Below are 24,632 nucleotides of genomic sequence, written 5' to 3'. Positions count from 1 at the left end.
CTGCACATTCAGCAAGCAACGACACATAATTATCCTCAGCAGTCCGTCATCATCATTCTTTGCATTTGCATGTATGAACATCCATTCATGTGGGGAGAAAGTGCTGAATATTAAATACTTCTTCTTTTTTTAAGCAGACAGTACGTTTATATTTTCTAATACAAAGACAATCAGCTCCTTTACTCTTTAAACTTTTAGAATACAGACCGGAATGAGACACAGTTTGACGTCCTGCTCTCAACCTCATGCTAGTTAGTTAGTTAGTGCTCTGTCTCAATGACAATGATTTAACTTTGCTGTACTAATATTTAAAATTATGCACAACCACTTTTGATTGTCTGAACTGTAAGGAATCATAACTACGCGCATTCAGCAGCGATGAAAGGTGAAAGTTTGAATTATCTTAATTACGACTCTGGATCAATACTTTAGCTGTGTTATTCTTAGCAAGTATTTTCTCGTAATAATAATTCTGTACATGCCCGACACACACACCCACGCGGCTGTTTATATTGACTTCCTGATTAGAAGACATCTCGATACTGCACAGAGAAAATGTATATTATTAAACAGTTGTTTTGCATTAATTGATTAATGAATGCATTCATTAATTAGTTAAGTAGATGGGGGGCAGTGTACAGCTTCCTGACTGCACCAATCATTTTCCTCTGTCATGCCAGCAACATCTCCGCGAGAGAAAGTCAACAGCTGAATAAAAACACATTTACAAAACAAAACATGTACCCGACAGATATGAAACATCATAAGCAATAATAAAAAAACACTTCACAATGTTAAATTATAACACACATTCCCATTAAATGTGAGACCGGTCGATCAGGTCGATAACAACATTAAAGGGGGCATATTATGCAAAATCTACTTTTTAATCATTTAAATCACACAGTCGGCAGTGTGATAAAAGATGACTCACTCATGTTTTTGAGTGCTGGTGAGGGCAATGGTATCTGAAAACCGTAAGTCTGCAAATTCCGCGAAACGTTCTATTCTTGGCTCGACAGTGCAGCACAGAGTCCTACACAAACCTCTAGAGGTTTTATCTGTCCAGTGGATACATGTTATATATGACAGCAATGTGCCTGCTAGAGCCTGCAAATGATCACTTTTCCAAAGTTTTACTTTTTTTAAGGTGGACATAAAGAGAAACTACTAAACCGAGCGTTCTGAACAGGTCTGTTTTGGCAGGGTGACTGAACTGCTGTGGTGCTTCATCCTTATGTTATTTTGACCAAAGTATGTCACAGACCATGTTCATTAGGACACCAGGGAACTAGTTTAACTTGGAGAAATAGGGTATAATATGACCCCTTTAAAATACAACATTAATACCTGACATATGAGCGTTCCTGTGCCATGATATCATCGGAAGTTTAAATGTGACAAACCTGAGGGACTCTGATATCACTGAGCTGATAGTAACTCAGTGATATCAAATGTTTGTTGGTCAATGTGCACTTTAATTGCAATACGAAACAGACTCCTGTCTGATGCGTGCAAAACCTTCAAGGCGAGGTTATATCTCTAGATAATGTCTCAGCATTGGTGTCATTAATGGCTTTTTGTCCAGTTTCTTCAATGTTTGCAGTGGATCTGTGACAAAAACGTTCTGACAAATGTCCCACACAACCATGCATCGGCTGTATAGCTAACTTGTGTGTGCAACAAGCATCAGCGCGTGTGTTCTGACTGGTTTGTGGAACAGCGACGTCACTCTGCTTCCTATTGATTTGGGGCATTTGTCGGAAAAAATATTGCTTTAGCAATGATTTGTCTCTGTTCCCCCTGATAAGAGCATTCTCACAAAGCATGTGTCGTTACTTGATAAGAAAGTTCTTGCCACTCAAAGCAATGCTACAGATAAAGGAGATTCAATATGTCCAACAATATTATAAATTATTATTTCAGATGTTCCCCGATCCATGTGTTATATGTGACAGAGCACAACATACCGCTTATCTTGTAACCAGAATGCCTTTGTGTATGTGTGTGTGTTAATATAAAGCACAGTTTCATATTGGTAAAGGTAGCCTCGTTCTACTGTGATGTTGTGTTTGCATCACTTTCTACATCTGTCTGTTCACAGTGCATCCTCATTATTTCCTTTGCCTGCAGGCTTCACAGGGTTGTTGGTGATGCCCAGCAGGATTTTCTGCCTGCCTGGCCTGCTGTGTACACATGTGGCAGGCCATCATCCACTTTTTCTTATTAATATTATTATTTGGTTACACACACAAAACACGCAGGTTTGTGTAGCTATTTGTCTCAGGACACTGCACTGACTTCCATTCATTTTGCGCAGCCTAAACAAAGTATTATAACTAATTGAATCAAAACCAGTTGCCCTAAATTTGGTCAGTTCCTCAGAAATGAGATTCTGCCTCATTCCCGACCAGCTTTTGTCTCCATGACGACGACTGGTCCTGACAAGGTCAGTGTTTATGCCAGCAAAGGTCCTGAAGAGCTAACAAATGCAAGTACACACACACATACACACAAACCTTGTACAACCCTTGAGCCTAATCTCTCATCTGTCTCCCTCAAACGCATACACAGCACGTGCTCCTCTCTCGTTTTTCTTGTTCTCCCTCTGTGCTCTCTTTGCTACCCCGTCCACAGCACACGAGCCCCAGAGCATGCTGGGATAATTAATGGTCCAAGTGGAGAAAGTTGACGGGTGGTTGGCGAGAGAGAGGATGGTTCAAGGAAGAGAATCTGTGAAACGGCACAGAAGTGTCAAGGCTACTTTGGCTTCTGTTTCCATCTAAAAGTCTGTGATTAAAATCTGATATGGTTTCCCTATTCAGTATATTCATCTTTTTTTCTCTGATATCGACACTCTATGGATTGATTTTACTCTTTGAAACCTGAAAGTGCAACCACTGAAGATTAATCACATTTTTGAATCTCCCAAAGGCATTTTTTTCTGACCTTGCTAGAAAAAAACGGATGTGAAGCCCAATTTATACTCCTGCGTGAAGTGCTCTACGTAGGTTACACAGAGCACTCTGCATCGACGGAGAGCCTCTGCGTCGTCTCCAGCTGCACAAAATATTTGTTAAGTGTCCGTCATGCCGTCAAGGGACAACGGACACAGCAAGGGCTGCAATTGGTCCCCAGGACAGGCTGCGCTAAAGCTGCTCTGTGCCGGCCACAGTGCACGCCGTGCGTCCACAGAGGCGGAGCTGATCCCCGCCGACAAGGTCGCTGCCAAACTATAAATACGTCATATCTTAATACACACACCACATGTTTAGACTCTAAACGGCCAATTTCTCGCCTCAAATTATCTTAGAACTGCGTTCCGGGACACAGAAAAGTGAGAAACGGCCACTGTTTCAATGTTATTTCGCTGCAACAACAACAACAACGACGGTCTTTCTCTCTTGGACGCCATTGCTCACTGTAGATAAACCACAACAACCTTGTGTAGCGACCCCTACTGATCGGGCGGGAAATTGCAGTGCGTATAATGTGGCCTTGACACCTTCAAACTAAACAGGTTTTTTGTATGTGCAAATTCATTATCACCTTCGGAAATAATCTGAAGCTCAAAGTACCACTTTTTAGCGTTTCAGAGCTTTCAAGTCCATTTCGCCAAAGTAGATAACATGTGGCGTCTGTGAACACCAGACCAAAACCACAAACTCGCTCACTCTCTCCTCACACAGCAAACATTAACACCCTGCTGTGTGTTGGGTGTGTTTTCACTCACCAGCTGAGCTGCATCATTCATGAGGCCATGTTTCATTTAAAGTGCTTCAAGTTCGAAGATGAGTCAAAATCCAAGTTGCAGAGCCACAATCTAATAGATTTACATCCTAAGATGTAATATGGGTTTTTGTTTTCTTTAGACTGATTTGATTATAGTGTTGGAAAAATGCAGAGACTCCAGTCTTCACACATTATCTATGTTAGCTATAACAATGGAGTAAAAGGTTCCTCTCCAGTCTTCTGTGTTCAGGATTTATTAGGTGTATAAATCAATGACCCACAAGAGCATAGTTAGCATAATTCCTCCTCAAATGCTGTAAGGATTTAAAAGCACCAACAGTTTTACGTGCAACTTCTTTTAATTCTTTGTGGCAGGCTGTACACAGAGAGGTAACGCTGGCTGAAATTCTTTGTAGTTCAAAGCTCCTGAGCACAGCTGAAAGCTCTCCACCTGGTTCTACACGACTGCCTTTGGTTTACTAGCGAGCGGAGATGTTTTTGTGCCACACTTAATGTCTTCCCTTGATGCAAAAATCAGAGGAGGATATATGCTGCTTTTTTTTTGTTACTGTCAAGGCCTTGTTAGGTAAAACTACCTCATTTCTACATTTCTAGCCTCTTATCATACCGCATCAGCAACTAAAGCACAAGATCTACCCTCAACTTTTCCTAAATGTTGCTTGGATGAACTCAGTAAAACTGCTTCCTCCTCCTATGCACCGTGGACTTGGAATGAGCTGCAAAAATATGATTTCACTACAGACACTGCCTTCTTTAAACACTTTCAAAGGCGTTTTATGGGCCGTCATTAAAGAAACATGTTGTTTCACATTTTGCTTTTTTCGGAGTAAGGATCTTGGTGGTGTGGCCTGTATACTTCTGCACTTTACTTTTGTTATGTCTCTCTCTCTTTGGCTTTTATATCTGAAATATATATGTATACATATATACACATATACATATGTATATGTATATATATATATATATACACATATATATATGGAAGAAGAGGTCTTCCTAAACACACAGAGAGAAACTCAGCCACTTTATTTAAAATTCCTAAAGATGAGGAAATGAAGTAGCGAAGAACACAAAGAAGAGCAGACTCCTGCTGTGAGGCTGCAGGAGCCACGGATAGAGCAGTGAAGAGGGAGGAAGAGAGAGTAAGCAGGAGTGTATAGCTCAACCAGCTCTGTTTGTGTACAGAATGTGACTTACATGTTTGTGCTTTTGCTTTAATGTTGTACAAACACTCACGGATACCCACGTTTGCCTGCTTTGGTCCACACTAATGCGTGTGTGTGTATGTTTGTGTGGACATACCCCACCCTTTCAGAGCACAGGATGGTGCTGTATTTTATATGATTTCAACCTCATATTTAACACTGTGACTTTGTGTGTGGTGAGTAACACATTTCCCTGCAGGATAACAAAGTGAGAAGAGAGATACATTTTTTTCTTTTTATTGACATGGACTTTACAACACTTAAATTAGCTTCCAAACCAGCTCATCATTTGGGAAGAAATTCATAAATAATATAATAATAGAGATGCCATAGAGTGTTTAGAGAATGGAACTTGTTTATATCCTATGCACACACACACGCATGCACGCACACATGCACGCGCACACACACGCACAAAAGTATGCAAAGCAACTGCCTGACATTTTCCTGCCAACTGTCTAATGCTGTACTTCTGACTGACAGTTAGTGCCAGTAACATGGCAACAAATACAGCAATATTACTTTGAAGGCAAATAAGACAAAGATAGCTGGAAGAGAGGGATATTATACATGGATATAAATAATAATAATATTCATGATTTTATTTAAAATTATTATTATTTTTAAAAAGCTGCTTTGCTGAACAAGAATAAAAGGATACCTATACATTTGTAAGATTAGATGTAGAATGTGTTTCAACTGTGAGGCCATGAAAGTGTTCCCACTTTCAGGCTCTTTATGGTGTTATATACTGTACATGATAGTCCATTAGCCTTTTAGTAGTAACGCTTTTCTGCTTTGAGTCTGTAAAATTCAAAATTTCCCTTTATATAATCAGTGGATACTTCATGCTTTTAGTCTCTCTCTTTTTGAATAGTCTAATATCTCCGTCTGCCTCTCCAGGCTCTCCAGGTCTGCAGCTGCAGTTCAGAGTAGATGATGGTTTCCTGAAACCGGGAGAGAAATGCTGGTTTCTTCGCTACCTGGCTCTTCACACCATGCACATCGACATCTGGGACAGCGACTCGTTGCTCCTCATAGGATCTACTGCCATCGAGCTCAAGGTGAACACTCCATTCAATTTAAAGGGGACATATTATGCTAAATCAATTTTTTAATAATTTAAATCCTTATATTTTGGCCCTGTCAGTCGGCAAAGTGTGAAAAAAGATGACTCAAGTGTCATGTTTTTGTGGTCCTCCTCGGTCTAAGTACAGGAGATGAAATGTTGACTTCCGCACTCATTGAGACGTCACAATGCGCTAAATTCCTGGAATTGTTGTTTCGCAGAGCTCCGTAAAACACGCAAGCGTGCTGGCGAGGGCAACGTTAAAACCAGAAGTCCGTGAAAAGTTCTATTCTTGGCTCCACAGTGCAGCACAGAGTTCTACACAAACTTCCAGCCTCAGAGGATTTTTGTCCAGTGGATACATGTTATATATGACGGCAATGTGCCTGCTCGAGCCTGCTAATGATCACTTCTCCAAATGCTAACTGGTGTTAGCTCCCAGTAGCCTCTGTGGCTGATGTCATTTCCTGTCCCTTCCTCTTTCGTTTTACTTTTTAATAAAAAATACAGTGTCACATACAAAGAGAGCTCAGTATATAATCCATGTGTTCTCATAAACTGACATGAGACTGTAATAGTTTCCCTAAGTGCAGCAGGAGAGCAATCGTCTTATATGTTTTCAGATATGCAAACATGGCAGCTGTTAATCGTTTTTTGTGTGGGTTTGTGTGGGTTTTTAACAACTCAGTGCTATACTGTATGTAGCATTTGCACGGAGCACTCAGCAAAGTTTCTTTCTATTTTAACCTCTAAAGAAAAACTAACTCCAGATGAAAGGCATTTTGAATGCTCTCTTTTTTCATTGGATAGAAACTCTCATGCCTATTTAACTTGTACAACTTGTAATCCTTTTAATGAGGAAGACTCATAGTTGTTATTTTAAACTGTGCAGAGATGTTTTGAACTTGGCCTCTTCCATTTATCAAAAAGACAAATTCTGTCTCTTTCGTGTGGAGGTGTGCTTTGCATTTCTCATTACTCTGTCATTTTGTTTTATTTTTCTGCTCGTCTTTAACGCTACCTTTGGATTTACATGCAGCCTTGGGAATAAACACATTTTATGTGCCGTCCTCTCACTGATTTCTTTTTCTTTTTTTTTGCTTCCACAGTATATGTTGCGTCAAGGTAAATCAGCAGTGCAGGCAATTCATGAGGTTGAGGTGCTGACCACCGATTATGTGGGAGAGGACACCCCACTAACAAGCCAAACCTCAGCTTTCAGCCCCATGACCATCCACACCATCATCAGAGGCCGACTGCACATACGCACGGGCAACATCGGTGAGTGTGGAATACATTTGTTTCACTCTAAATAGTGAAAATGTAATATTACATCAGCATAAAACGGCAAAACATATAAATATTGTCATGGGATCAAATCTTAAGAATTGTCCTTTGGCAGTGTTGATATCTAAGTATTGTTGGACAAATGAATCAAGCAGGCAACATCCTTAGATCTGACAAACTGATGTCTAAAGATTTACGGTGCAAACAGAATCTCAATTATGTTTTGTACTGAACACATTTTCTCCCAGCTTTCATTTTGTTTTTGACATACTAAAAGTGCAAGATTCTCAGCGAGGGCCACACCGTTGGTGTTGTGGTTAGCACTCTTGCCTTTGCAGGGTTCGAAGCCCCAGTTGGAGCAAGGACCTTTCTGCATGGTTTTGCGTGGGTGTTATCCCGGGTTCTCTGGCTTCCTCCCACAGTCCAAAAACATGCAATATGGGGATTAGGTAAATTGGTCACTCTAAATTGAACGTAGGTGTGAGCGTGAGGTTGAATGGTTGTTTGTCTCTATATGTGGCCCTGGGATTGACTGGCGAACTGTCCAGTGTGTACCCTGCCTATCGCCCTATATCAGCTGAGCTAGGCACAGCAGAGGGGGAGGAGGGAGGAGGAAGGGCGGGAGGTGTGTAACAACGTGAGACATCTGCCCAGCAGATGACCACAGTGCCAAATGTTGGAAGATTTGTTGAGGATTTTTATGGTGCTACGAGGGACTCTCCAGAGACGCTGCCATGTAGCAGACAATCACAGTTGGGGAAAACCATGACCTTTTCTTTTACTATTCGCATGAGCTTTTGTGCCTAAACCTATACATAGTATAGAAATAGTCATCATCACCCTCCTTTCCTCATTGATGGCAAAAGTGTCACAAGCGGTTGGAAATCACATTGATATCAGGGTTCCTACACAGCATGGAAAAGTATGGAATTTAATTAGAATAATTTCCAGTTATGGATGAGTATGGAAAAAAGGAAAAAAGTATGGAATTTTGTGTTGTTTCCAGACTATTATCTCACTTTCTAAAATTAAATATATTAATATATACAAATCAAAAGAAGTTCCTAACACAACAAAGCCTACCTGTAGATGATATGAGACTAATCAAGCTGGCTGTAGAGTGGTGTCGAGTTACCATGGTTACTGTTACTGACCGCGATTCTCATTTATTTATTATTTTCCATAAGTGTTGTCGAGCCAGCCACCAAATGTCAGCAGCGACAGTGTCATGGGTCGATGCAAGTTTTCAGAGGGCTGGCTTCATGAAAAATTAGTGAAGGATTTTTAAACCATTTATTTACATAACAAGCATCTAACAATTGATATTGACTGAAAAATCCTCAAAGAAATCTGTGAATTTGATTCTGGAAAAGTATGGAAATTTGAAATGGAAAATGTGTAGGAACTGTGATATGCACATGTAACCTGTGAATGATTATATGCTTTCATTCAGAATTTGTTTTTTTTTAATGAAAAGTAAAAAGGCAGTTTATTTGAGCATAAGGTGCTGTGTGTTTTGTGCACTTGTCTGAGCATTCCATGAAATGTTTGACAGGAAAGACCAGTTACTGCAGAGAGTACAGTTATGGAGACGCTGAGAAATCATACGCTAAATCGAGCAATGCCCCCTACTGGGACACAGGGAAGGGTGTAGAGTGAATGTATTAGATCAGGTCTGTTGTGTACAGCTGGTAGTTTTGTTCCCAGAGCTTAAAGATAGATGTGAGGGAAGCCCGGAAAACAAGAAGTTGTATTTGTTCTAGCTTTCAAAAGAAGATCTGGTTTCAAATCACCAAAATCTCCTCTGAAATATTTACAAGAGGGTTTTATATTCAGGTCATATTCCATGTGGAGCCTCAGATTATGGAGCAATGTTGTCTGTTTACTCTTACTGAAGTGTAGTTGGGAAATGACACTGAATCCCCTGGGCTGCTGCTGTTGCTGCTGATGCTGTTGAAAGTACCCGTTTTCTGGAGGTGTGCAGGCTTCCGAAGAAAACACACAGGCAAAGTTAAATGACTTAATGTGATAGTTCCACTCCATCTCACATCTGAGAAGCTTTCCTCTTCTCCTCTTCTCATTCAATTTGGGCCTAGTGTGCCCCTGTGGCACGATAGCAGCTGATGATTCTTCACCATTAATCAACTGTTGAAACAATCCTCCCCCTCATAAACAATGCATCATTCCCAAGCCTCAGAAACTCTGTAGAGTGCCATTGTTGGGGCTAAATATGCCAGCACTTTTCTCATTGCGCTTATCACTCGAAGCACGTTGAGAGCGCAGTGGGTTATTGGGTGTGCTGGGGATGGAAGTTGGAGGGTTTTGTCTGGCATGTAAATTCCAATCAAGGCTCAGATATCCATCAGGCGCCCTGGCCTACAGTCAGAATCAATTTGGCGAGGGAGGACTCGCAACCACTTTGCTTTGTTTCTGCTTTCATCCGTCTTTGCCTTTCTCACACTCATACTTCTCTCTGCGATTCTATCACTGTCCTGTTTTTTTCCTCCATTCATCCATATATCTCATACTATTTTTTCCCACACTTTCTCATCCCATCTCTGTCTTTTTGTTTTCTGCTATATCCATTGTGCTTCTGTTACTGTCATTAAGTCCTAATTAATCGGCGCTCTCATTTATTGGGCGGTGGAGGATGTCATGTGTGCACATTCATACCGTCTGTGGTGTGGGAGATGCTGTACGAGGACGTTTCCAGAGATTTGACTGGTTGCTCAAAGACAAACGTGCACATACACATACACACACACTCACACAGGCTTGTGTGGATATCAGATTACTCACACACGCCAAGGAGCCGTGCAATCAGGCATGTACAGGCTCATAGAGAGGCAGGTGTAGCAGAATGTGGACAGGTTTCGTGATGAGGCAGGAAGGCAGAAATGAAAAGCAGCCAGGGAGAAATATAACTGATATCTTATCAGAATCTATAAATATCAGCAGCTAGGGTTCCAATGAACTGTATAGTGGTGCTAATACTGTATCCTCAAATATCCAGGCGGTGATGAAAAAGCTTGTGTTGTTGCTTTTTCCCATTCTTTATTTGCACCAGGTTGAGGAATGTGGTTTCCGTCATCTGTCCACACTTCCTCTCAAATGCAGAGGAGTGCCATTTCAGTCATGTGATTTATAAACTCCATTATTTATTCATTAAATCTGTTTCCATAACACATGATGTATTTCCACCGGCTCGACTCGCCTCGGCACGGTTAACTTGTGTTCCCATTAGCATAGTACCTGGTACCAGGTACTTTTTTTAGTACCTACCCTGGCAAGGTTCCAAGCACGCTGAGCAAGTACTACGCGTGACAAAGTCAGACTGCCGGGCCACTGATTGGTCAGATTCACAGGAAGAGACGTCGGACAGAAGAATCAAGTCGAACAATGCCAAGCTGTGTAGGTCAGTTAAAAACACTTAACAATCCTAAAAATGTGGGCAAATTCCAACAATTACCAGCGAAATGTCTACAATCTTAATATTTAACAGAGGAGTCAGGTGTATTTAGCAACAACACTGCCGATTGCGAGCGGCATCACAAACCCTGCTGCTGTATTTCAGTTCAGTGACTGTGTCGGACAGAGTCTGTGCTCCGGTCATGGAGGAAGTAATGAACAAATAGTTTTAATTTACTGATTCTAATTATTCATTTACACTGAAAACAACTGCTTTACAAGTCACTCGACACAAGTCACTGTGTCACGTGTAAAACACCGCAGTTTCATGCAGCTGTGCAGCGATGACTCCACCCACGTTGAGTAGGTACTTTTTTGTAGTGGAAACCCAACCTAAACCGTGCCGTGGGGCCAATATTCATATATATATATCTGAGTACCCCATCTTTTTCACCTCCCTGAAGCATGAAAAAGGTTATGTTTGAATGTTTCTGTTTTCATTTAGGTGTTGTTTTTTGCACAAATTGAAAAATTCCCAAAAATAAACCATATGGGAACCCACCTATTGTTTGATTTTCAAGTTCTGTCTGTGAGGCAGAAAAACAGTGGAGCGGAACGCAAATTATATTTAAAAAAAGAAAGAGAAAAAAAGGCTGGAATGCTATTGAGCTCGATGAAAGCATTTGTGGTTGTGTGTCATTAAACCCCAAAGACTGTGCTGTAATTGTAAACTGCACACTCTCACAATATTATTGGAGTGTGGCATTGTCAGTCAGCACCAGTAATCGACATACACAACCTTTAAGGGATTATCAGCATTTGATACACTCTGATTAAGCACAGATGTCATTACGTCTTGGGAAACAATTGGAGGTGATGAAGATCTCACTGATGTACATTTGTCATGGTGTAAAGTGACACCTGACGCAAGTAACCGTCGTTTCCTGCCAGAAGTTTAGCTCCACAAAAAAATTACGTCATCGCTACTCACTGTGCCAAAAAAAAGGTCTATAGAAGGATTACATGTATTTTCTATGGCTTGGGGAAATTGTACTTCCTCTAAATCCCAGTGGATGATGTGAAAAATGCACACCGTCCAAACTGAGAGACGAGTCGTGTGTCTGTGTTGACACTGTGCTCATACAGCTCCTGGGTTTCAGCTCGAGGAGTGAAGTCGGTTCTGCTTTAGAGCAGCTGATGACGTCAAAGACAGCACTGGGAGGGACAGCCTTATTTTTATTATTCTTAGGATTGTGTTGATTTAGACAATAAGTGCTGATTTATTTTTCGTCATAGATTATTTTATGATAATGTTGATTAGTTTATGCCACAAATTCTTGGATAGGAGCTTGTAATTAGATTAAGGGGCATTCTGATTTATAACAATGTCTGGAAATGACAGTTTGTTCTTGTTTTATTAATTTAAATTTAAAGCTCCCTCCAGGTTTGTCTTCTGTTTTGATACATTCAGCGTTTGATTTAGTATCTCCCAGCACTATAACTATCAGCACAGAATCTTAACATTATCTCCTCTGACAGACGTGCCTTTTTTCTTCACAAAATGCTTTCTCTGATTCTCCACATAAATCGGTGTGAACTTGGTGTGACTCGACATAAATTATAGTCTATAAAGATTGAATCAGTGCTTTGGGATATTTTACATTTACCATATGAGCCTTGGTTGTTGCATAACCACCCTAAAAATAATATAAGTGATCGGTTATATAATCATATTAATTATGCCATTATAATTCACATGCAAGACGCAGTCTTGACTGAAGTCTCTCTCACTTTTTAGGATTCTGTATAGGAAATAGTGAGTGACACATTGTCATTTTTAAATGAGAATGAGTGAAATGCTAAATTATAATATACCGTCAGAACACTTCACTAATTCTATACTACAGTTTTTTATTAATAGCTTTGTAAAGAAGTGGCTCAACCAGAATAATAGAGTTGTGAAGTTGGTGGATGGAACGTTATGGGGTGTGTCAGGCGGTATGACGTCTCCAGGAGGCAAACAGAGAAGTGGAGCAGACGAGGAGTGAAGAGAATAAACCATGACGACCTCCTGCTCATCCAAAGAAACTGAAACCCAACTGGTGAATTGAGAGGAAAGCTGTGATGCTTTATTGATTCACATGGACTGTGAAGTGAAAATGAAGATGCAGGTTGTAGGTGTGTGTGTGTGTGTGTGTGTGTGTGTGTGTGTGTGTGTGTGTGTGTGTGTGTGTGTGTGTGTGTGTGTGTGTGTGTGTGTGTGTGTGTGTGTGTGTGTGTGTGTGTGTGTGTGTGTGTGTGTGTGTGTGATGCTTAATGTTGTTCCCATAAATACAACTGATTAAACAATGAATAATCTGCTGTAATTCATGTTGTCATTATCATGTTAAGCCCAAAGCTTCTCCAAGGAATTATAACTGTTACCATGTTAATTATGATTAATGTACACTGTCTCTCTAAAACAGACAAGCAATTAAAGCGTAAATAGGTGACAGATGGATATAAATGAAATGAAATGCATTTTAAAGAGTGGGGGAAGAAAAAGAAGAAGAAAATAAGGGCCATTACAGATTAAGCTGTGAGGCTGTAGAAAAGTAACTAACTACAGATCAAATAGAAGAAGGCACATGTATATAGGTGTTCTTAATGGGATTCTAAATATTCATACAGACCTCATACTAAATATTGTGTATTAGTTTGTGTGTAACAAGTCTCTGATCAAATTACCTTTCTCCATGTGGATATTTACCAGCGGAATTGCCTTCATGCAGATATCAATATCAGGTATTAATGGTCCTTGCAGTTTAATTCTCAATGACTTTGTGAAAAGCCATACACATTTACTAGATCTATTACCACCATTGGTCACATTGGTTCGCATTTTACATAGTCGTTTTGTTATTGTGGCTAAAAAGACTTACTTTTGTGTTCCTGGATTAATCGTTTGTCTCGGAGCCAAAGTTATAGCAATTTGTACGATAGCCTTTGATGAGGCCAGCTCTGTCTTACACACATATTGCTTAAAATTTGCTTCATAAAAATGGAATAGTAGCTGTGCTGCCAAAGCATTAAGACAGTGAATGATTTTGATTTCCAATTTGGAAATGCATTGGTAATATTTGCCAGTAGTACAAAGTCTACTCTTGTCTAGGAGAAAGCCATTGATACAAAATAATTTCCTGTCATTATCTCTTTTTTTTGTCTCACACTCACTCACAGACCTTTTTCTTCTTCTTCTTCTTCTCTGTCCACACACACATATGTTCACTCCAAACAAACGCACACACACACAAACTGAAATAATGTATCTGCTTCGTCACTGCAGAGTAAACACATTAGAACCATCTCCAGACCTCACAGTGCTCCTCGTCTGCAGCAGCCTGATAAGCCCTGGAGGGACTCACTGTTGTGGCAAGACAGAGTAAAGAGAATCCCTGCCTAAAGCTGCCACAGGTGGAGCAAAAATAACACTGAAATTTAACTTACAATTAGTTTAGTAAGGTGAACTCTCTAAGGAAGGCACAGATACTGTAGTATGTCTCACTCATTAAAACCCTCTGCCACTGGCACATTAAGGCTCGACTTTATCAACCTTGCTTTTAGCCCCGAGGTGAGAGAGAATCTGCTTATTCTGAAAGGTCAGTGGCCTGGAACAGGGAGGCAGAAGAAATCGAATATTGCAGACTACTTTGAAATCCCCGTAGTGCTTGCTCCCATTTGTTCTGAGGGCCAGTAAATCAGTGGTTTGTTGTGGCCTTAACCTCAAGAACTGCCAGCAGAGCAAAGAGGGCGGGCAGGTGGGGTACAGCCAAATAGGGCTATTGTCATGCAACAATGAGAAGTAGTCAATAAATCTGATAGACTTCAACCTCCCAGCACTTTGTTCACAATTACTCTCCTCTGCATAGACAACAGAGAGCAGCAAAGGCAGTGCCAGGCTGTTTCCCTGCTGCAGGAACCTTGGGTATTACCTTGCATTTCAATGATAAGTATCATCATCTCTGTCTTAATACTATACCCGCGTGATTCAGTGGGCAGGGACAGGTAATGTGACCGAGAGCAAGACATCTATCAATCTGGATTAGCGCTAAAGTAGATATTATCTGATGAGCCTAATGATTTTCCAGTGATAGGTGATTAATTAAAATGATTGAATGATTAAATCACTGGGTCATAATTGGGTTTATCATCAGTCCACTTGTTTTGTTTTGGGCACGTAGCACATGGTGTCCATCTTATCACGTCCTTGCATAGTAGAATAATTCGATCCATCATCATGAAAGCATTTCTTTACACAAAAGAAAGACGAGTGTATTTGAAAGGCCCATTATGAGACACTGGGAAGGAGCTCGCCGCGGCTTTGTAGATGTCTATGAAGAAACACAAATAATGTCTCCAAAGTAATATTTTGGAAATATGACTTGAACAAATACATGTGGCTAAGTTGTGTGACCAGGGAAGGGTGATGGATGATGAGGGGAATGCATTTGGACGGCAGACACCTCACCCATTAATCTGCAGGACTGCGCTGTCTGTGTCTGTTTGCATGGCAACACCGGCTCCTCATTATTCATTTAGCTGACGCCCATTATCAGTTTGTTGATGAAGGAGTTTGCCTGGAAAAGATTTGGAGTGTACTTTTGGCTCCCCTTCTGAAACTCCTGTAGCTCACTGAGATGTGAGTAAAGCCACTTGATTGCAGCGCCGCACCATATTTCACGTGAAAGTGTCCAGAATGAGGTATGCAGGAGCCTCTCGGGAAAATGCTAAAATGTCTTACGCTACAATTAAACACCCCAGTTGGTTTTGTTGTGATGTGCTTAATGCAGCAAAGTGATGGGAGTAATGGGAGCATTTTGTCAAAGTGCACTATAATTTAAAGAATTCTAAACTTTCATTTTAATCACTTCTTCATTCAGCTGTGGGAAATTGTATCCAACAGTTTTCAAGAAGTGGCCTGATTATACCTACAATTGCACACAGCCCTCTTGACCCGTGGTATTTGGAAATGCTGTTGTGAAAATGCAGGCTGCTGCTGCTGTAGTTGTGACTTTGCGACCAGTCATATGTCACACTTCCATTAGCAGCTGCTTTGTGTGTAATTCGCTGCTCTAAACTGTAAGTAAGCCTTTCCATCAGCTACAGTATGGGTTCCACACAAGACGACCTCTAATTAATACCCATATATCTACCATCATTTACTGCCATAGCACAAGTGAACCCTGGAGTGCTCACATAAGTTGTTATTTTGCCATTTAGGGGAAAAAAAAGGCACAAGATAAGTATGGTTATAAAGAGGCATGTTTTGCAGCATATGCCCAAATTCTCAAGCAGCCTATTCACAAAGCTCCTGTAATGACAGGCTTAATACTTTATCCTCCACATGAGGGTCGCTGGTGCAAATCTCAGCTGACATAGGGCGATATGTGTGGTCACACGCTGGACAGTTCATCAGTCCATCACAGGGTCACATACATAAACAAACAACCATTCACACCTACAGTCAATGTAGAGTGTCCAATTTACCTAATTCCCGTATTGCATGTTTCGGACTGTGGCAAGAAAGCCGGAGAACACGGAGAAAACCCAAGCACACACAGCTAGAATGCCTAAATACTGTGAAAGATAATTAAAACATGAATTCAAAGTATAATGACATTGTTATTCCCATTTCCAAAAATAATGTTTCTGGTTGTAGGTGAATTGTCTCGCTGTATCCCTGACACTCAAAGTTCAGCCAAAGCGGACAGAGGCTCGCTCTAACCATCCATCAGCTTGACACTCATCACATTGCCAGCTCTCTGTGTCTGGACCTCTTTGGCAATTTAAGGCCACTAATTAACTGCTGTAGGCTTGTCTCTGTGTATTGATCGTGCTTCAAGTGTTCTTAGCAAAGGCTTTAAGGGCTGGGCAGTGTTCACGTTGGCTCCGAGTGCAATGGAAATGTATGGTTTCACATCTGATTTCAAAGGCCACCCCAAGTATCTGGACACAGCTGCAGTTTCAAATGTTTGGTGTTTTATCAGGAATTTAAAGATGTTACAGAGTTAATTATACTTCCATAACCTGTAAATAACCTGGATTCTGATTCACAGATGAGAACATTTTAGACATAACAGCTTGGTTAATGGTCAGTCATTAAGCAAGACCATTGATCCCTATTAATCTTATGTTGGCTGGCTCAGCTTGTTTGGCTTGTGGAAACATTTCAGCTGACCTTCAGTCTGAGGTGTCTCGTTACGTGAATACGTGCTTCAATAGAGAAAGATGGAAAATGCATGAAATTGCACTTGTGTAAAATCTAATTGTGGAGGATATGTCTTAGAGTTTCAGAACTGCAGCCTTGGAAATCCACAGGCTGTAATTTTAAAATTTGCATCACGTGCAGGCGCTGAGCGTTGCTTTAAAAACTGCTGCCTGTGTGTGTCCACCCCTGTCCTCATTTTAGGAAGTTAATAAAGTTTAATTGCATATATATTACAGTAAATAAATGTCAAACGATTTAACTTTGAAAACATTTGATGGCATACACTAACATTTCTTGCTGAGCTTTTACAAACCAAACAGCAACAAACAACATAACAATTCCTCAACTCAAACACTCATTGCCAATGGAAGGCACACAATGTTAAAGCTGCAGCAGCAATTCTCTTCCTGGCCTGTAGGTGGTGTGGGACTGCAAGTACAGAGATGGACTGAGAGGGACCAGGTAGCTTCAGTGTGCAGGATGCAGAAAGCAGGGTTTATTAATGAAACTGTCCATATGATGCAAAATATTCACCATAAACGTATCTGTATCTAACGTGTTTACAGGCTGTCCAGTCGATCCTAGCAGAAGGAGAGCTGCAGATGTGACGCCATCTCACTCTCACATCATAAGACCTTGCAAAATCACCAGTGGTTTCAGAGGCGGGAGCCTGTCCTCCAGCAACATCCTCAAACTCAATGGTAAGCACTTTATTTCTAAGCCCACGGAGTCCTGCCTGTTTACGGTTAATCACAGCAGTTGACTTCTCCACTTACCTTTCACTGTATTTCCAAGCAAGTGTGTATGTATGTTTTCTACAATAGAGTAATTAGTGCTTGTCCATTGGGGCAACGGCCACACTGCCTTCATGATGAACTCCACCAGATCCATTTCACAGTCTGTCTCTTGGCTGCACGACTGAAATGCTCAATTTTCAGCCTAATTGAGCTTGCAGAAGCATCTCTGGTGGCAAGCCACAGTCCTGTCTGTGTGTGTGTGTGTGTGTGTGTGTGTGTGTGTGTGTGTGTGTGTGTGTGTGTGTGTGTGTGTGTGTGTGTGTGTGTGTGTGTGTGCGTGTGCGTGTGCGTGTGTGTGTGTGCGCGCGCACGTGTGCATGTGTAGTCCAAGCAGAGACACCCACACAAACACCGAGGAAACCAATTTTTTCCTCAATTAGACATGCTGTCGCCAGTCAACTGTTGTGTATTCCTCAAATACACACAATAACACACACACAAACTATTTTAAGGACTCTCATTGACCACTGAATTGGACAATTGGGCAGCCTTAGCAAAGAATAATCCCAAACCTTAATAATAACCGTAATCAGTTAATGTCTAACTCAAACTTTAACCTAATCATTATTCAAATCTTAGATCCCCAAAATAATAGGTCTGACCAGGTTTTAGTCTCCATGAGGACTACAGGTCCTGACAAAGTTCATGTGACAAACACAAGAATGCACACACACACACACTCACACACTCACACACACACACACACACACACACACACACACACACACACACACACACACACACACACACACACACACACACACACACACACACACACACACACACACACACACAGCTGAACTATATAAGAAATAGTGGTTGCAAACCAGCAGATAATTGCTTATAGTGACTCAAAGTAAGTCTAACGTATGTCTCTGAGGAGGGCACACATATAAAATCCTGTGTAATTATATTTCACCATTTGTTCATAAAACACTACATGTGTCAACACAGAGAGATGAAGAAAACGTGTTTACAAGGAAACTGATGTAAAGGTACTCTCTCAAATGTATCCCCCAAACAACAGCGATCATTTATTCGCAGCTTATGTCGCTGTGCAAACACGGTGCTTTCACTGTTTGCTTTGTTTCTTACCTACACCACCAACAGCCCTCTCTCCTCACTATACTGCTGTCTCCTCTCTCCACTTCACCTCCCAGTGATCCAAGCCAAGTGTGTGTATGTATGTGTGCGCGTGTGTGTGTGTGTGTCAATCACAGTCCTGTCCCGCCTCTTTCTGTCTGCTGTGCCTCTGAAGCGAGCAGTGTAGCTGGACATTATCTGGTTAGGTGAGTGGCAGTCGACTCAATACCTCTTTGATAAGGCCTTTGGGATTAAGAGTTGTTACTGGGAGAGGAAACAGAGAGAAGTGAGTATTGTACACTTAAAGTCTGAAGTCTAAATCAAAATATAGTAATGAATGTAAGAGACAATTTTTTGTATTGTTCTTTCTTTTAACATATATGATTTGTCCTATTTAATTGGAGTTTGACTAGTTACAGGTGGAGACATACGTAGACCGTATATCAGGGATCTCAAACTCGGTCAATTTCCCAAAAAGTCCAACTTTTTCACAGGGATGGGAATCGGTATCGGTCAGTATCGGTCCGATCAGATATCGGACAGATATAATGTAGAATCAGACACAATCCAAAAATCCTATATATTACATGCTTCGCTATACAGAGGCTGTAAACATTTAAATTAAAGGGGACATAGTATGCACAATACTCTTTTTAATAATTGAAATATTATATTTGGGACTCTAGAGGCCATCAGTCGGCAAAGTCATGTTTTTGTGGTCCTCCTCAGTCTAAGTACAGGAGATAAAACACGCAATGTTGACTTCCCCACTCTTCACAATGCACTAAATTCCTGGAATTGTTGTTTCACGGAGCTCAACTTTGTCCTTAAAACAGGCGAGAGTGCAGGCGAGGGCAACAGTAGCCGAAAACCGGAAGTCGGCAAAGTCTGTGATAAGACTCTATTCTTGACTCCACAGTGCAGCACAGAGTTCTACACAAGTGGATACATGTTATATATGACAGCAATGTGCCTGCTAGAGCCTGCAAATTATAATTTTTCCAAATCCCAGTAGCCTCTGTGGCTGATGTCATTTCCTGTTCCTTAAGTTTCGTTTTACCATAAAGAGATACTACGAAACAGAGCGTTCTGAACAGGGCTGTTTTGACAGGATGATTGAACTGCTGTGGTGCTTCATCCTTATGGTATTTTGACCAAAGCATGTCACAGACATGTTCATTAGGACACCAGGGAACTATTTTAACTTGGAGGGTATAGTTTGTCCCCTTTAAAATCAGCATAACATAGGATATAGTCTATCAGAGGTCTATCAGAAAAGCCAACTTCTCTCTCATTTCAGGTCTTCTTCAATAGCAGGTAAATAGATGATAAAACATGGCCCATATGACTCAGAAACAGACTCAGTGACAGCATGGTCTGTGAACCTTTGAATTCAAAGTCTGTCCTGGTAATGGTCAAATTGCAAATGTCAGGGCTTCAAAAGGGGAATTAGTTATGTAACCGGAAGGCTATATACTTTTTTGTATTATGGTCTGTGGCATGTAGGCAATCTAGATGTGGTCAAGACAACTTGCTGAAGTTCAAATGAAGTGACTTTGAGATGGGATGGTGTTTGGTGCAATATTTCAGACATGCTTATCTACTGGAATTTTTACCCTCAACTAACTTCAAAGTTCCCAGAGAATGATCAGAAAAAAGAGAGAAAATGTCCGATGAGCAGCTGTTCTCTGGTCTGGGCAAAAATGTCTTGTCACTGCCAGAGGTCAGAGGAGAATGACCAGACTGGTTTCAGATGATAGAAAGGCAATGGTAATACCTCGTAAACCCTTTCTGAACACAGCAGAATTACAGCAGCAGAAGACCACTCTATAGAAAAGTAATCAGCACTTATTATATGTTGTGTTTTAATACTTCACCGCTGATGAGAGTAAATGTAAATTTACTAAATGATTCATACTATGTGTTATTCTCTTCCCATTTTCTCTTTAATGTTGAATTCTGAAATGAACCACTCAATTTCCTTTCACAAATCTTTTCCTTTGTCAAAGATTTGTGGCCATGTGCTGACAGTCTTGAGTTTATCTGCTCACATGCTAAAACATGTTCTCCATCACATGGCTACAGAATGAGTGGAGCAAGAATTAAGCTGTTTTCAAATATCAGAGACACGATTCAGGGAGCTTTGTGTTTTGGGTGTCTGTCTGTTGTTTTCAGAGGAGGATTCTGCAAATTCTCTGAAAGCTTTTGAGAACATGGGTAATTTGCATGATCTACTTGAAATAATGCTGGATTATTTGGTGAGGAGCAGATGAATCAGGTGTTTAAATGAGATGATTTTGCAGAGGATAGCCATGGAGGTGAAAGATAATTTGGGAGGAAAGCGTTAGTCTGCTTTCCCAACCGAAGGGCTTTGGTCCAGTTGTAGTGGTGCCAGTTGTTTGACTGCACTGTTGTCAATGAACAAGCTGTTGTTGCTTGTGTTCCAACAGTACTTTAATCCATCGGCCCTCTCTCCCTGGGACATTTGGAGGGTTTTTAGGACATATGGTCAAAATGGCAACAAGATTATATTCCACGCTGTTCAGTAAATATATTCAAGATTGTGGCCTCTTTTTTCTTTGGCAGAGAGGAACACTGCACAAACACAGAGGCAAGAAGTTGGGGACTGTGTGCCGTGGTACAGACGACAGAGCAGACCTGACATCATGCCTGGAGAGCACAACATAAATGAGCCTGATGGCGGCCACCACAAGACTGATGGAATAGCTGGAGAGGGCAAGGAGGGCATCAAAGCACTTAAGGTCACGGTGAGGTCATTCTTTGTACTTGAGCCAAAAGGAAACAAAATAAATCCTTATCTCTAAAGCTGAACCACATTAGTGTGTTCTCTTTCGTCCATACTGAAATCTCTAACAAACAGAGGAAGAGCAATAGCTTTCATTATAATCAAGAGGGAGCTTTCACACAGATAAGGGGCTTCTAACAGGCAATCTACCAGTGTTACAACTCACAGCGCGATGTACCCTTCAGCCCTCTGTGTTTTCTGACTGTACAAGGTGTTAATTGTTCTTCCACCTGAAGGCGCATCTTGTACTTTCACCCATGAGCGCACATGCTAAATATGATTTGGGTTGTGGTGCATGTCTGTCTCAGATATTTTGCACATTATATTTCCTCTGGTAAGACCTGCCTCACATGCCCCTAACATCCCGATACGGATCGAAAAATGAAAAGAAAAAGGCTTTGCCATTCAATTTGTAATTTACTTTTCTGGGCTGATGGCTATGACTTCATCTCTGGTGTAATTTCAGTGTAAAAAAAAAACATTATGTTGTCACACACACTTATCAGCCCTTTTTTTCCCCGAGTACATCAGGGAAGGACAGTACCCTATTCTTTCGCAACTATCTCCACAAACTCTGCCATTTCCCCATGTCTGCTTTATCAGTTTATGCACTGGATTAATGGGGTAGAGCCATTCTTCTTTGTTTGTGTAGTAAGCTTCTGCCTCAAAACACATCTGTTAGGACAACTGTAGACATATCTTACTGGCCTAAAGTCCACATAAGTCTCTTTATGTTTTAAAGTGATCATGCACTCACTGTATAAACATGTTATTATGTGTAATATCTTCTGCAAATCATGCAAATGATTGTACTGTAATATTGTAAGGACATCAATCCTGCATTAGATACTGTACTGTATTCATGAACACTTTAATTGTTATAGGGTTTTATAGTCACAATTATAATTGTCATTGGGTAGCTGCCTTAAGTTAAACACACACACACACACACACACATGATTATTTTTTAGGACGCTGCATTCATCATTCATTTGGGCAATTCCAGTTCCAAATTAGGTTCTACCTCATTAGGACCAGGTTTTGGTCTCCATGAGATCCACTGGTCCTGGCGTGGTTCACGTTTATACCAGAAAAGGCTTTAGAACCCAGTCGTGCAAATTGTTAAATTTTGCCTTTTTTTTGGTTAGAAAGTCATTTCCGAAATACCTGTTCCCTGTGTTCTAGATTCAATGGAAAGTTCAATCTGAATTGGTGAGATTTTGCTGAAAAAATACAGTTGTTCCAAAGCTTTTGAAAAGGTCACTTGTGTTGTTCTTAACACCAGACCATGGAAGAGAGCATGTCATTAACTCTGAGTGCCTGCAAAGCATTGATTTCTGCTACACCACGTTGTACACATATACATGTATACAGTAATGATTAACGTTATGCTTTACAATACTTTCTGAAATGACATAGAGAAAACGATGGTTTAGTGTATTAAAATAATAGATACGTCATGCAGATTGTTTACACAAATTAACCTACTATGACACTGAAAATGAAAATGAGTGAGCACAACTAAGTTACTCATTATATTGGCTGTCATCGATGGCCACTTAAATCTTCTTGTTACACTGCATCGTCCTTTTCAGCCTTTGCCATTGTTTCTGGGTCAGATCGAGGACACCCGTTTGGCCAGAGAATCTCTTCAGAGCAAACCCGGGGAAGAGCGAAGCAAGGCAGAGATTATTGCCAACATGCTGAGCCACGCAATCACCACCCAACACCTCGTCTACGCCAGCCTGGGCTCCGCAGAGTACATGGAGTTTGTTCTGAAAAATCCCTTCAATGTACCTCAGACTGTCACCATCCACTGTGATGACCCTGAGCTCAGGTGAGAGTCTCCAAACTGTGAGTTGACAGTTACGTGATGTCAGGTTTGGCAGCTTAGCTTTGTTTAGTCTGGTTATATTTTTGAGTGACTCTCTTTTGTGTTCGTCATGCGCTCCGTGTTTTAAACTGGGTGGATTTTAGTTGATAAGTGTGTCCCCACCCCGGCTTAACACACCAACTGTGCATGTGTTTCTTTACCGTGTGTGTTTTTCTATTATCAGATTGTAACAAGCCATGCCCCACTGTGAAACTCTGTTCACACATTCTGAATGTGTTACCAAAGGTGATGGTGTAGCTCTGGAGACAGTAATTCTTAAAACCTATTTTCATCCTGCTTTAGGAAATGATGATGTCTCTTCGCACATACACCCGAGCCATATTATGAGACATACATGTTAGTTCTGGATTTGTAAAACTAAGATATATCCCCTCCCCCTGCTGCTTAAGGCATCAGGTGTTGCCCAGAGCAGCAGACATTTTACCAGTGTAGATCACCAATTATTATCAGAATCAGAAACAACACAAGTGGAAAAAGACAAAAAAAAAACAAGCTGTGTTCTTGTCAGACTTTCTGCATCAGTGGCTAATCACCATTTTGCAGTAAACCAACAGTCATTTCATTATTTATACCAGTATTTTCCCGCTGTCAAAATGTCTCCGGTGAAACAGTTGTTAAAGCATTTCAGCTGTCAGCCCATGGACGCTGATTAAAGCTAAATGACCTGGTCATAAATGTGGCTACACTTCTGATTCTGCATGAATGCACTTTTTTTTCCCTTCAGGTAATGGAGGCTTCACTCGTTTGTGAAGAAGCCTGAAGAATCACAGTGGAATGTTTTTTTTCTTGAAACCAGTATTCTCTGTAAATAATAAACTAAAACCTACAGATTTTAGGACATTTGGGACTTTTCATCCCCAAGTAATGTCTACTGCCTTTTCCTTGCACTGTTTTGGTTGAGACGTTGTAAGACATTGGCAGTTTAGAGACAGCCTATGCAAATTCTAACTGAAAGGAGAAATTATACAACACTTTGCTTTGTGCATTTATTGCTCATTGCCCCTTTCAAGAGGTCAAATTGTGGCAGTATACAACCACTGGCTATAAGCAGAGCTGCAGCTGAATATCATTCATGTTCAGACG

The 24,632-nt window shown here is 40.8% G+C and overlaps 1 protein-coding gene across 1 annotated transcript in view; it reads left to right on the top strand.

Annotated features, from left to right (window-relative positions):
- Positions 1-24,632, top strand: part of nphp4 (nephronophthisis 4) — a gene marked incomplete at both ends in the record, with an annotated part of 153,099 nt that overhangs the window by 108,019 nt on the left and 20,448 nt on the right. The window contains 5 exons of the mRNA XM_083895597.1: positions 5,862-6,022; positions 7,137-7,308; positions 17,536-17,670; positions 21,436-21,617; positions 23,275-23,492. Coding sequence (XP_083751723.1) covers positions 5,862-6,022; positions 7,137-7,308; positions 17,536-17,670; positions 21,436-21,617; positions 23,275-23,492 — 868 coding nt within the window. The remainder of the gene's footprint in view (positions 1-5,861; positions 6,023-7,136; positions 7,309-17,535; positions 17,671-21,435; positions 21,618-23,274; positions 23,493-24,632) is intronic.

The sequence above is a fragment of the Microchirus variegatus genome, assembly GCF_963457635.1.
Source record: "Microchirus variegatus genome assembly, chromosome: 9".
NCBI lineage: Eukaryota > Metazoa > Chordata > Actinopteri > Pleuronectiformes > Soleidae > Microchirus > Microchirus variegatus.
This window is presented reverse-complemented; position numbering and strand designations above follow the sequence as displayed.